Source organism: Oncorhynchus gorbuscha, linkage group LG20 (assembly GCF_021184085.1).
Source record: "Oncorhynchus gorbuscha isolate QuinsamMale2020 ecotype Even-year linkage group LG20, OgorEven_v1.0, whole genome shotgun sequence".
Taxonomy (NCBI): Eukaryota; Metazoa; Chordata; class Actinopteri; order Salmoniformes; family Salmonidae; genus Oncorhynchus; species Oncorhynchus gorbuscha.
The window spans coordinates 17,752,284-17,767,764 of NC_060192.1; the positions used below are offsets into that span (position 1 = coordinate 17,752,284).

The 15,481-nt window shown below is 41.9% G+C and overlaps 1 protein-coding gene across 1 annotated transcript in view; it reads right to left on the reverse strand.

The window, feature by feature from the left end:
- The window catches only part of LOC124007025 (astrotactin-2-like), a 528,751-nt gene that overhangs the window by 418,270 nt on the left and 95,000 nt on the right, over positions 1-15,481 (reverse strand). Inside the window, exon 2 of the mRNA XM_046317271.1 lies at positions 15,069-15,256. Within this exon, the coding sequence (XP_046173227.1) occupies positions 15,069-15,256 (188 nt within the window). The remainder of the gene's footprint in view (positions 1-15,068; positions 15,257-15,481) is intronic.

A 15,481-nucleotide genomic window follows, 5' to 3' on the forward strand; every position in this document is an offset into this window, starting at 1 on the left:
AAATGCACATTATAAACCGGGTGGTTAGAGCCCAGAACACTGATATACTGTACCACGGGTATGACAAAACATTTATTTAAATTGTTTTAATTACGTTGGTAACCAGTTTATAATAGAAATAAGGCACCTCAGGGGTTGTGGTATATGGCCAATATACCATGGATAAGGGTTGTATCTGTCACGTTCTGACCTTAGTTCTGTTTTTGTCTGTGTTTTAGTATGGCCAGGGCGTGAGTTGGGATGGGCAGTCTATGTTGGTTTTTCTATGTTGGTTTTTGAATTCGGCCTAGTTTGGTTCTCAATCAGAGGCAGCTGTCAATTGTTGTCCCTGATTGAGAATCAGACTTAGGTAGCCTGGGTTTCACTTTTGGTTTGTGGGTGTTTGTTTCCGAGTGTTTGGGCCACACGGTACGGTTTAGTTTTTGTTCACATCGTTTATTGTTTTGTTCCAGTGTTCAGTTTGTTTATTAAAAAGACATGAACAATTACCACGCTGCACCTTGATCCTCCTCTCTATCTCCAGACGACATCCGTTACAGTATCCAGGCACTCCGCGTTGTGTCGTGCTTTGAACAGCCTTTAACCGTGGTATATTGGCCATATAGCCATGAGTATAGCCTTGATTGTAAACCATGAATTAGTTAGCATTGGAATTAACTTGTTTTTCTATCTTTGTTTTCATGAACTATGATGGATGGAAGGGTAATTCTTTGCAGAGCAAGTGCCATGACATTAGGTCTGAGTGGGTTGGTCTGGGGCTGTCAGATGACACTACTTGTGCCCTAATGGGAGGAGACATGTGGGCTCTCTTCAATTTCTTCCCTCCATCCATATATCCTACAGCCTACGCTTCACTGGAGCACCCTGCTGTGTTTCTCTCTCTCTCTCTCTCTCTCTCTCTCTCTCTCTCTCTCTCTCTCTCTCTCTCTCTCTCTCTCTCTCTCTCTCTCTCTCTCTCTCTCTCTCTCTCTCTCTCTCTCTCTCTCTCTCTCTCTCTCTCGATTCCCTCGGTTCATTTATGCAGGCGGCAGCCATAAGCCTGTGGGGGTCCAATGCTTGCATTTTCACTGAGACTTAAAGCAGTCTGCTCCTACCCCCCCTAAGGGACACGTAAAGCTACCTCCTCCATAACCACAGCCTTCCCATTGTAAATCCACTCCTATAATAAACATGGTACATCTCCCATGTAGTCCTTCTATAAGTGTCTCTTAAAACAACACAGTGCTGTTATATATGCTCAGTATACTTACAATATCTGTGTGAGGGAATGACTAGTAATGAAACACCAAAGGTTTCAATTCGAGGCAGCTTGGGATCCGACGGTCTACAACAGATGCATTATAAAGGAAAAACGTCATTTTCATATCTGTCCGATGTCTTGTGTATCTGATAATAGTGGATATTAAAGTGGTGCATCAAATTCCCTCCTGCTTAAGTCATACATGAATATTTCATCCCCCACAATGATCCAGTAAAATATTAATTTGCCCCATAGATATGTCTAATATATAAGCTCTTTACTTTAGATATCCACACACGCTTTCCTTGGGGAGTACAGGAAGAGGCATGCACAGAGGGAGGAAAATCATGTGTTGTGCATTAAAGGAGGTCAATTAAAAATAACACCGTGGGCCACAGGAGACTGTTTTCTAAAAGCACCTTAAGCCTTGTGCAAAGTTAATAACTCAGGGTGAGAAAAACTCTGGATTTCAATTGAGAATACAAAGTGAAAGGCTTCAACAATGTTTGCAGCCCCAAAAATTGGATTTTGTGCTTTTTAAAAACCTAGATGCGTACCTTCATGTTGAAATGCCTCGTTAAAGCGAGACAGAATACACCATTTTACATCCCCTGTGTACATTACTTCTGATGACGTTAATCAAGTAGATGCTACCAGGTAGTCCTAGCTTTGAATGTACAGTGCTATCATTACTTTTAGCGACTATCTACGGTTAACAGTGAGCAGCTAGCTTTACACTGGTTTCAATGCCATTGAAAGTCACCTTCTTCTCTCTGTATCCCCTGTACTTGTGAGAACACAGAGTACAGCCCTGGAGCGGTAGTTGAACTAACATCACCACAGCAACAGCCCTTGAATTGGCTCCACAGCACTTGTACATGTGTTGGAGGTCCTGCTTTGAGCTTGGACAGGGAATGCAGTGGAGGCACAGTGCATGGGAACCCTGCCAGGCCTTCCTTCTAACAGAGAGCCCCTGGTACTGTTACCATTATTACCTAGTACCCAGAGCACTAGGCCCTGCAGGACCTCCTGTCCTCCCCACATATGGTGCTGCTTGCTGGGTAGAGAGAGAGAGCACTGACTGGAGGCAGGCAGCTCTTCGTGTCCTCATTGCAGGCTAATTACGGGTAATTAGGCAGTTACACCTGTCCCACTGGTATCTGTGGCCTCATATATGCATATGAAAAGGATACAGCTCTGATGATACTGTTTGACACTGCTTTGATTATGCTTCCTGCTTCAGAAAAAGATAACCCACAAAACAGAGCACTTCTCATGGAAGGTTGTTCAAAGTAACTGCTACCTCCCATGACCTAAATTACCAGATTTCATAATATTGGTTTAAAGTATAATATTCTGTTTGCGCTCTATTTGAACTAAGACATCAGACCAATGACAAATGTGAGCTTTGAGCATGAGCAATGGAAAACGGCTTATCTTACAAAGGAGGAAATACCAGATGGCTTGTTTCTTATTTCCTTACTTCGTCTGGGGCAGTATGCTTTAACTAGGTAATGAAAGTGCTTTCTGACAGAATCTCTCGCTTTCTCTCTCATGGCATAGGGACACTGTCAAAATGTCTCCAGCCATTGGAATCGGAGACATGGAGATAACCTAGCTGCTCAGCACAGTGGAAAGACAGAGGAACACACTTTGCCGTGTCGCAGCGCTACCATAAACAATACGCTGGCAAAGTTTTAAACATTGATCACCACCGAAAGGCAGCATGGGGAATGATGATACATTTATGTGGATTAGTTAGAAAAGTGACACTGCTGTTTACATTTCAGCAGAATGTCTACTGCTTTATTTTTTACTTTGAACATTAAAAAGGGAGATATATTCACATTCAGATTTTGGCTGTCGTGCAAAAATCTTACTTGCGTTTCAGTTAAAGTTTGGCAGCTTTTAAGCATGTGAATTGTACTCTGTAACCACATACACTAAAATGCCCTGTTCAAGAAAACAAACTGTCTATAGAAATCTTCAAAGCTTGTGAAATCTAGCCTCTTCGGTATGGTATTGTACCCAATGATCTATGAAGCACTGAATAAGTCACTCTACAGAAGTTGTAAATATCTAAGGGGAAATATACTATAAATAGCAAGTTTCCACTGCCCCTTTTTGATAATACTATTGGCATTTATGTTGTACAGTATATGTGAGCATGGCATTTCATGTTTATATTTAGCTATTTATCACAGAATGAGAGTGATATATGCTTATAAATGTCCCCGGGAGAGCAAAAATATATCAATCAAATCAAATCAAATTGTATTGGTCACATACACATATTTAGCAGATGTTATTGCGGGTGTAGAGAAATGCTTGTTTAAATGGCTGTAGAGGCAATGCTGCTGACATGGCGTGATGTGTGTCTCGTTGTTAGGAACGCCCATTTGTCTTTGGAATTGTGATCAACCCTTCCTTCCCTCCCAGCACTGAGTAAATCACCAACCGAATCTAATCATCTCATAGGCTTATACAGGCTTGACATTTGATAAATTCACTAACATTAGCCTATCACGGTGTCCGCTGAAATACCACCGCTGTATTTCCCTGTAATGATGTCAGGGAGATATTTATTCCTTTCCCTTTGCTCTCAATATACAACATTATTTCAAGTGAGGAAAGTGAGAGAGAGAGAGAGACACATAGAGAGAGAGAGAAAGAGAGAGAGAGAGACAGAGAGAGAGAGAGAGAGAGAGAGAGAGAGAGAGAGAGAGAGAGAGAGAGAGAGAGAGAGAGAGAGAGACACATAGAGAGAGAGAGAGAGAGAGAGAGAGAGAGAGAGAGAGAGAGAGAGAGAGAGACATAGGGAGACAGAGAGAGAGAGAGAGAGAGAGAGAGAGAGAGAGAGAGAGAGAGAGAGAGAGAGAGAGAGAGACATAGGGAGAGAGAGAGAGAGAGAGAGAGAGAGAGAGAGAGAGAGAGAGAGAGAGAGAGAGAGAGAGAGAGAGAGAGATAGAGAGAGAGAGAGAGAGAGAGAGAGAGAGAGAGAGAGAGAGAGAGAGAGAGACATAGAGAGACAGAGAGAGAGAGAGAGAGAGAGAGAGAGAGAGAGAGAGAGAGAGAGAGAGAGAGAGAGAGAGACAGAGAGAGAGAGAGAGAGAGAGAGAGAGAGACATAGAGAGAGAGAGAGAGAGAGAGAGAGAGAGAGAGAGAGAGAGAGAGAGAGAGAGAGAGAGACAGAGAGAGACAGAGAGAGACAGAGAGACAGAGAGAGAGAGAGAGAGAGACAGAGAGAGAGAGAGAGAGAGAGAGAGAGAGAGAGAGAGAGAGAGAGAGAGAGAGAGAGAGAAAGTAGTTTCTTACCAAGCAGTGTCATTTGAATCTGTCCAATGAGAGACGTTAGAGAGAATAGGAATAGTCATTGCTATTCTGACTGTAACCCTAAAAAAAATCCTGCTTTGGCTGCGAGCGAGCACTGTCAATATTGTGCTGTGGGAACGGAAGGCACTGTCAAAGTGAACTACATTAATGTGTTTATTTGGCACAGTGTAATTTAAATGTCTCCTTCAGTGGCTGACTCCATGTGCTAGCTCTCCTCTCTCCCTATTCCACAACAAGTCATTTCATTCTCACTGTCATGTCATCTGTTCCTGTCAAGGTCCAAGCTAAGCTTGTAATCAAACACTATCAGGGTGTAAACAAAAGTGTGGAAGCGAACGGTGCCTTTATTGACTGCAGAGCTTGAGCTTGCCACCATTGGCTCTCACCATTGGCTCTCACTCTGACCAATGGCACACAACTTGGCATTGGCTGCACTATTGATACCATTCCAACTTCAATGACTGATACTGTTGCCTTCATGCTCCTGACTAAAAGACAAACCCTAAAATGGCCGTCTTAATCCCATTCATCTACAATACAAATGTGGTTGCTAACAAGTCATTCAATTACAAAAGTTGAATCAAAGAACCATCTAATTTTATTGATTCGTCCAGTTATAGTCGTACCGGAAGTCAGAGACTGTGAACAAGAGATACTGTATGCATATTCATTCAGTGAGATGATGAAGATAAACTTTAGGCTTAGGTCTGAAGTACAATTATCTCCTCTGAGTTAATCACTTTCCTAATAACTTTTCCTTCTAGAACTTCCCACCCCGGTCTCCTTCAGCTGCTGGGTACTGTGTGTGCTTTAATTAGAATTGATACTGTATTCAGGGCTCTATAACATGCACATTTGTCAAATGAAAGGAACCGAAAGGTGGCCAGAACAATTAAACAGGGAACAATTAAAATGTAACTCACTCTGAGTTAAATGCTATAATTAAATGTGTCTGTGCCCAGAGTAGCTACATTATGTCAGCTTGTACCAGCCTAGGAAATTAATTTGATTCCGGTAGAGCCGCAATTACGGGCGGACACTGTGCGTGTAGGGACCTGTGTGCTCTGTGTGACCCTCCACTCTCTGACCATCCATAACCACTGACTTGTGAATTATAAAGTGGTGGCTCCTAGCGTGTAGTGTGCACTGCCCCTCTATGCATATCTGGCAGGAGAGTGATGATAAGGATACTATTCCTATACCGTTACACTGCAAACGGAATGGGAATGAATGAGCCTAGTAATGGATGCAGTGGTGTGAAAATGAATAGGTTCATGGTTCTAAACGATAGATTATTCATTGTCTTTAGTGCTTGTCTAAAAGGTAGCATTCCACACATATCTATCTTGATGGTTTATGTAGCATTCCACACATATCTATATTTATGGTTTATGTAGCATTCCACACATATCTATCTATCTTTATGGTTTATGTAGCATTCCACACATATCTATATTTATGGTTTATGTAGCATTCCACACATATCTATCTATCTTTATGGTTTATGTAGCATTCCACACATATCTATCTTTATGGTTTATGTAGCATTCCACACATATCTATCTTTATGGTTTATGTAGCATTCCACACATATCTATCTTTATGGTTTATGTAGCATTCCACACATATCTATCTTTATGGTTTATGTAGCATTCCACACATATCTATCTATCTTTATGGTATATGTAGCATTCCACACATATCTATCTTTATGGTTTATGTAGCATTCCACACATATCTATCTTTATGGTTTATGTAGTATTCCACACATATCTATATTTATGGTTTATGTAGCATTCCACACATATCTATCTTTATGGTTTATGTAGCATTCCACACATATCTATCTTTATGGTTTATGTAGCATTCCACACATATCTATATTTATGGTTTATGTAGCATTCCACACATATCTATCTTTATGGTTTATGTAGCATTCCACACATATCTATATTTATGGTTTATGTAGCATTCCAAACATATCTATATTTATGGTTTATGTAGCATTCCACACATATCTATCTTTATGATTTATGTAGCATTTCACACATCTATATTTATGGTTTACGATTGGCTGAATTGTCTATTTCTGCCTTCTGCTTTGAAAGACATGTACACCAACCACTCACGCCAAGATCTGAGAGAATGGGAAGATTATGTTCCGTTACATGGCATATGAAAGGCCCGGTAGCTGCCAGCCGTTATTGTGTCCCATTGAGTTAAAATACTACTTGTCCTCCAAGTGAACCCAAACGTGTCGTCATTTATGTAAGAAATATCCACCTTACCACTACTATGGCTGGCAATAAATCTGTATTTTTTTTCTCTTTGAAACTTGTCAATAGTATTGCAGAGTATTGTATTTCATTCCCATCCTTACTGTGCCAGAAACAGATGCACACACTCTGTGCCTAGTCCTCCTATCCTCATATGTCTTAGCTTGAGATTCCTAAAACATGGATGGATTCTGTTCTGGGGGGAATGGGGGTTCCAGTGAGGCAGGGAAATTGCCTCTCTCTCTCTCTCTCTCTCTCGGTTGCCGGGTGGTTTTGTTTAATGCGCGGCGAAGTACATCTCGCGAGCCTGATCAAACAGCCACTGTGACTCTTTTGTGGCGGCAAAGTGGTTAGCACTAGGTGTTAATAATTCCACGCGCCACACTTCCTTCTCTGGCTCTGAGGGGGAATGTAAAAGGATCTGTCAGAGACTGCTTCATCACTATCGATTCCATTTAATTCCGACTTGTGCATGAATGGCTCTGGCAGATAGGATGCAGGAGGATAACATTCTACAGTATGCCTTTGTTTCCTCTCTTTTCCATTTCCTTCTCTGTTTGAGAGCCCGAATTGTAAGCTTGGCACTAGCTGCTCTGCAAGGTTTGGCAATTATCTCCCACAGCCTTTGCACAATAAGTACGCAGGCCACCAGAGCAACTGGGTTAGCATAATGCCCAATTATTGGTAAACGGCATGGATCAATGGTAATGACAAGAGAGTGCAAAGCAAGCCATCCTCTTCTCAGTCCCTATGCTAAGACAACCAAGGCGCTTCCAAAGCTATTATTACATGTTATTAACACAGTAGTGGGTTGATTTCCAATGGGCTCATTCTGGCTTTATAACTATAGGCCAGTGTGAGTTATCCTAAAACCTGTCAGCAAACGCTCTAGGATAACCACCCAAAAAGCAGCGAGCAGCTTCGCGGACCACCATTATGCTTTATGTGTGGTACCTTCAACGCAAGTGTTTGATCACTCGACGTTGAGGATGAGAGCTCGAATCAGTGGTGTCACATAAAGCCCTCCAGGCAAGGCTGCTGGAACAGACACAACATTAGCCATGCAGGGAGCGGAGCTGCTGTAAACGCTTATGTAAGGGGAGCCGACGAGTGCCCGGCGCATGCTAATGTACCCCCTACGACCAGACGGTCTCGGACCAGACACGCTAATGTAGCAAGGCCAGAGGGGGGGGGGGGGGGGGGGAGTCAGGGGCATAGAAGGTCATGACGGGGGTCTGAGTCAGGACTGATCAAGCTAGGGGCTCTTAGTGTGACTGGTCCTGGTTGACCAGCATAACAGCAGAAGGGAAGTTCTTCGTAATGCTGGAGAGGTTTCCTGGAATTGATAGGCAATGGGTTTAAATATGCCAATGAGCACTTAAAACAGAGCAATGGAAAACACAGCCCTCCCGACCACATTTCGATACTGAATACCAATTCAAAAGGTACACATCCATTTGACCATTTCCCTAAAGACGTCATTTATGCATGTGTCATGCACACTTTCCCCTAAATCAAATCTTTCCAAATAACTGGAAAAGTTAAGAGAGGCTAATGAGAGAAGCTGTGGGGGAAGCACAGCTAATGGCCACAGACCCCTTATCCAACTCTACTGTTTCTTCATTGAATAACAAAACATTTACCTTTTGGCCCTCATGTCGCCGATTTTCACAACCTGTATTGAATTCCCTTATTTGTTCTTCATCATGAGTAAGAGGAAGCTCATTATCTGAAATCTCGAGGCTGGTACAGCTGGCAGCAGCCTACCATCTGAGACACAGAGGTCTAAGTGTAACCTATAAAATCATCATTATCCTGGCGTGCTGTCGCTTGTTCGACATGATTGACAAGTCAGCCCATTAGAGTGGAAGAATGAAAGCTTGTCCTTGTTCCTTACTTAAGTGAGTTTAATGGCATGCCCGAAGCTTTTTGAAAGGAACTTTAAGTTGTGCGTTTAGTGTTATTTTTGGCAAGGCAGTTCAAAAAAGGAGAAATATGTCTTTGTGTTTAAATAGTCATTTGATTTTAATGTTAAGATCATACAGTGAATGACTATGTTTTTAATGATATGGTAATGGTGATATACACATTTTAGTTATGATCACTGTAGGGTCATGTTTGGTGAAAAGCTAAGTGTACTTTGAAAACATAAGAGCATTTTATTTAGCACATAAGATCATTTATCTTGTCTGCTGAAAGTAATGCTTACTTTGGGGCAGTAAATGTGCCTTTGTAAGCTCCATACTGCACATTATTTAAGGTAAAATGCTTCTTAATTTGAACGCTAGCATTCTATACAGATGCAGGATCTTAATTTGATCTGTTTCTCACAGTAGGAAAATAACCCTGCAGTAACAAGAAATGTGAATTATTGTGTGTATTATAATTAATTGTTAGTTTTGTATGGGTTGATGCAGCACTCTCCTCCTTGGTAAAATAGCCCTTACACAGCCTGGAGGTGTGTTTTTTGTATTTTTGTATATTTAATTGAACCTTTATGTAACTAGGCAAGTAAGTTAAGAACAAATTCTTATTTACAAAGCAGCAGCTACTCTTCCTGGGGTCCAGCAAAATTACAATACATTCACAGATTTCACAACACACTGTGTGCCCTCAGGCCCTTACTCCACCACTACCACATCTCTACAGCACTAAATGCATGTGTATATATAGTGAGTGTGTTAGCGTGTATGCATGTTTTTTTAATCTGTTTTTTAAATGTCGGCCGGTTGTGATACAGCCTGGAATCAAACCAGGGTCTGTAGTGACACCTCTAGCACTGAGATGCAGTGCCTTCGACCGCTGTGCCACTCGGGAGCCAAATTGTTGCGTCATTGTACTGTTGAAAAACAAATGATAGTCCCACTAAGCCCAATGGGATGGCCTATCACTGCAGAATAATGTGGTAACCATGCTGGTTAAGGGTGCCTTGAATTCAAAATAAATCACAGACAGTGTCATCAGCAAAGCACCCCCACACCATAACCACTCATCCTCCATTAAGGTTGGAAATACACATGCGGAGATCATTCGTTCACTCGCGCCACGTCTGACAAAGATGCAACGGTTGGAACCAAAAATCTCCAATTTGAACTCCACACCAAAGGACAAATTTCCACCGGTCTAATGTCCATTGCTTGTGTTTCTTGGCCCAAGCAAGTCTCTTCTTCTTATTGGTGTCCTTTGGGCTGCATTTTCTTAACTCTGTGTCTTCCATTCCTGTGGCGGTCCTCATGAGAGCCAGTTTCATCATAGCGCTTGATGGTTTTTGTGACTGCACTTGAATAAACTTTCAAAGTACTTGAAATGTTCCATATGGACTGACCTTCATGTCTTAAAGTAATGATGCTGTCATTTCTCTTTGTTTATTTGAGCTGTTCTTGCCATAATATGGGCTTGGTATTTTACCGAATAGGGCTATCTTCTGTTTACCACACAACTGATTGGCTCAAACGCATTAAGAAGGAAAGAAATTCCAAAAATGCACTTTTAACAAGGCACACCTGTTGATTGAAATGCATTCCAGGTGACTACCTCATGAAGCTGGTTAAGAGAATGCCAAGCGTGTGTAAAGCTGTCATCAAAGCAAAGGGTGGCTATTTGAAGAATCTCAAATATAAAATAGATTTTGATTTGTTTAACACTCTCTTGGTTCCTACATGATTCCATATGTTATTTCATAGTTTTGATGTCTTCACTACTATTCTACCATGTAGAAAATAGTAAAAATACATAAAAACCTTTGAATGAATAGGTGTTCTAAAACCGGTCCTGTAAATATTAATAGAGCAATGGAAATTCCAATAATATGGACACATTATGATCTAAACAAATCAGAATAAACTGCACAATTCAAAAGGTTATCAGAGTTCCATGTCAAAAAGATGTCCTTTCCACGTACTTGATGGAGAGAATGAACATAGGAGGAATCGGGAGAGAGAAACCGACAGCTCAATGTCAAAAGAATAGAGCACTCAGACTCGAACCTGTCACAGAACTGACAGAATTACACTTAACGATGCAAAGAGCCAGGAGACATCCTGGGCCCCGAGGCCAGAAGCACACACCGTGTTTCCTGATCCTCTTCCTTCCTATTCAATATCCTTTCCCAATTTCACAGATGACGAGATTCCGCACGGATAAACACACATGCTACCATTCACATCAAGTCCAAGTGGAAGTATCAAAGGAAAACCAAGAGGGGTGACTGAAAGCATGAAGTAGGGTCTGCTCTGAGCTTGAACCCACTTTATTATATCGCTCAACCAGCTTGCCCAGAATGACCTCTGGCTCATCACTCAGTGAAGTGATATTTAAAAACAGAGCCTGCTAATGTTTATGCCCTGAAACAGTGCTAGTCAGCAGAGGGACACGTTGAGGGTGGGTGAGAGATTTGCATCGGACAGCATGGATGGATGATGCACATGATACAGCAATTCCCCTTAGGGCTGGGCAGTATAGCATATTTTAAGATATACTGGTATTGATGCAATGACCGGTTTGGGTTTTTACTTTACCTTCTATAACAGTATTTGAATGTTTGGTTTGTTAAATGTGGTAGGCCGTGTTTATAGTTTACTTCGCTGCGTCATCTCTCTCTGCTCTCTCTATTTGTTGTTCCTCGACCACAAGACACTTGTGTTCAGTCTGCATGGTCAATGCAGCACATGCAACAATGTTGATGACAACAATGCTTTTTTCACTTTGCTTCTTTGGGGAGGCAGGGTAGCCCAGTGGTTACAGCATTGGACTAGAAACCGGAAGGTTGCAAGTTCAAACCCCCGAGCTGACAAGGTACAAATCTGTTGTTCTGCCCCTGAACAGGCCGTCGTTGAAAATAAGAATTTGTTCTTAAGTGACTTGCCTAGTTATAAAAAGATGTTTAAAATCCAGTAGTGTTCTAAAATTACACTATTAGTTTGTGTTGCTTACATCTGAAAACAGCTAGTTTGTCTTTTCTTTGCAAGTTGGGCCTAAATCTTGTTGCTGCTAATGCTAAACACTAAGTAGCTAGCTAATACATGTACTGAGTCAGAGCAAACATAATTAGTTATACAGCCTGATAATACCAGTGATGGTGTAGACCTAAATCAGCATGTTGTTTTTGCAACAACACCTTCTAAATCAAAGAGGAATACAAGAAGCATCAATACGTTAGCTACACGAAGTAGCTAAGATTAACATTTAACATTTAACATTTAAGTCATTTAACAGACGCTCTTATCCAGAGCGACTTACAAATTGGTGCATTCACCTTATGACATCCAGTGGAACAGCCACTTTACAATAGTGCATCTAATTAAACAGTCAATGTAGCCAAAGATTATAGGGTCCCTTAGGAAACGATTATCAACACTTTGGTTCCTAAAAAAAACACTTTGGTTCTTACCCTATCATAATAACTCCTCCCTGGCATTTTCCTTCGAATTAGAATAATCATTCCATTTCCATGATTCCAACATTTCACCAAAGTGTTCTGCTCCAAATCATAAGTAAAATCGCTATTGCAAACATTTGGTTCGAAATAAGGTTTAGATTGTTTGCCGATACCGTGCAGCCCTACATGGCAGTGTGGACATTTTCTCAAAAGAGTGCAGGAAATACAGAAATGTATGAAAATTATAAAAAATAAAAATCGTGGTTGAAGTTGAATTGAACCGTATAAAACAATCAGAATGGAGAAAGACCCATTTAAATCACTTAGAATGTATGTGTTGCCACCCTGAGGTCATGCACTACTTATAAAGCAAATTTAGAAATTGTATAATTTAAAAACATAAAATACTGTCAAATAATCTCATACCGTCGTTTTTTTTTACAATACCATGATATGATATTTTGGCCATATCGCCCAGCACTAATTCCCCTGAGGACAGCGAGTCAATAGGTAAAGAGAAAAGGAAAGATAGAGGGGGAAAGAGAGAGAAAGAGGCAGAGAGAAGGGGATGTGAAGAGATGTGAGGATGGGGTGGAGGTAGAGAGAGGGGTCAAAAGGGGCAGAGAAAAGAGGAGTGTAATTGAGAGGTGATTAAGTTGGAGAGATGAGAAGTGACGTCTGGAGCAAGGAATAGAGATAATATAAGAAAGAAAGAGAGGAGTGAGACGTGAGAAAGAGGAGAGCAAAAAGGGTGTGGAGAAGTGAAGAGAGGGGACTGGAGAGGTGTAAGAGGAGACAGTTGAATGGAGAGGACATACCAGGACATACCAGTGGAGAGGTATAATGGATTGAAGAAGAGAGATGTGTGTAGGTGTATAGGTTGTTATCAATAAAATGTCACAATAAGGTGCAGAGTGTTCGATTTGTTTGCTGGGGGCCAAGGAGATCCCCAGCGTCGCTGCAACCGTTGACAACTGTGTGCCGTTTTCAAAGGATTGTTAAATACATGTAACTATTTGGTTGTAATATCATCACCTCATGAAGAGCCTAGTCAGAGCTACACATTTCAGATTATTCCATGCAAAACAATTGTGCAAATTTAGCACTATCATCATAACTATACAGAAATGAACGGTATGCTTTTCATGATCAGTAAACATGAATTGATCATGTAATTTCAGATACATGAGGATAGCCTCACGCTATCTCTAAATATTGGCTATTTGAGTGATATACAATAAAAGTGAACTATACCCGACCAGTATGAGTGGTTTAGGTTCATTTCCCATCCATTTTGCCTGTCAAGCAGCAGAAGGGTGCATTTACTCTTCATGAGGTGATGATATTACAACCAAATAGTTACATTTAGTTACATTTATTTAACAAACCCCCAAGTAGTCAATGGTTTTAGCAGAGCTGGGGGTCTCCTTTCCCCCCAGCATCCAAATTGAACGCTTTGCACCATATCGTGACGTTTTATTGATAACGACCTATAGGAGAGCAGTAGAGACTTGTGGAGCATGCAGAGGCAGGTGAACAGATGGATATGGTAGTAGAGGTGTAATGTACGAGAAGGTTTGTTGGTATGTCCATGTTTCCAGAAGAACAAAGGAGATGTGTGAAATGCGTGCCCATCAACCCATCAACCATTAATCGGATCATCAAGAACTTCAAGGAGAGCAGTTCAATTGTTGTGAAGAAGGCTTCAGGGCGCACAAGTAAGTCCAGCAAGAGCCAGGACCGTCTCCTAAAGTTGATTCATCTGCGGGATCGGGGAACCACCAGTACAGAGCTTGTTCAGGAATGGCAGCAGGTAGGTGTGAGTGCATCTGCACGCACAGTGAGGCGAAGACTTTTGGAGGATGGCCTGGTGTCAAGAAGGGCAGCAAAGAAGCCACTTCTCTCCAGGAAAAACATCAGGGACAGACTGATATTCTGCAAAAGGTACAGGGATTGGACTGCTGAGGACTGGACTGCTGAGGACTGGACTGCTGAGGACTGGACTGCTGAGGACTGGACTGCTGAGGACTGGACTGCTGAGGACTGGACTGCTGAGGACTGGACTGCTGAGGACTGGAGTAAAGTCATTTTCTCTGATGAATCCCCGATTGTTTGGTGCATCCGGGAAAAAAGCTTGTCCGGAGAAGACAAGGTGAGTGCTACCATCAGTCCTGTGTCATGCCAACAGTAAAGCATCCTGAGACCATTCATGTGTGTGGGGTTGCTTCTCAGCCAAGGGAGTGGGCTCACTCACAATTTTGCCTAAGTACACAGCCATGAATAAAGAATGGTACCAACACATCCTCTGAGAGCAACTTCTCCCAACCATCCAGAAACAGTTTGGTGACGAACAATTCCTTTTCCAGCATGATGGAGCACCTTGCCATGAGGCAAAAGTGATAACTAAGTGGCCTGGGGAACAAAACATCAATATTTTGGGTCCATGGCCAAGAAACTCCCCAGACCTTAATCCCATTGAGTAATTGTGGTCAATCCTCAAGAGGCAGGTGGACAAAAAAAAACAAATTCTGACAAACTCCAAGCATTGACTATGCAAGAATGGGCTGCCGTCAGCCCAGAAGTTAATTGACAGCATGCCAGGGTGGATTGCAGAGGTCTTGAAAAAGAAGGGTCAACCCTGCAAAGATTGACTCTTTGCATCAACTTCATGTAATTGTCAATAAAAGCCTTTGCCACTTATGAAATGCTTGTAATTATACTTCAGTATTCCATAGTAACATCTGACAAAAATATCTAAAGACACTGAAGCAGCAGACTTTGTGAAAAATTAATATTTGTGTCATTCTCAAAACCTTTGGCCAGGACTGTATGTGTTTCTTACCATAACAGAGATGTGCAGCAGGTGCATGTGTTCGTGCAGGACATGAGCAGGTTCCCGGGCCGTGGGTACGGTGGTCTGGATCAGCTGCTCAGAGGTGCTCATGGACACGTGGAAATACAGTGTCCCGTTCTCCAACCACTGCTGCTTCCAATGCACCTGAGATATGTCTGCCCCAGTACCTGACATCTCTACAGATAGAAAGAGAGAGAGAGAGAGAAAGAGAGATTTTGTGAAATAAACAATTGGTGTGTGTGTGTGTGTGTGTGTGTGTGTGTGTGTGTGTGTGTGTGTGTGTGTGTGTGTGTGTGTGTGTGTGTGTGTGTGTGTGTGTGTGTGTGTGTGTGTGTGTGTGTGTGTGTGTGTGTGTGTGTGTGTGTGTGCGTGCGTGCGTGCGTGCGTGCGTGCGTGTGTGT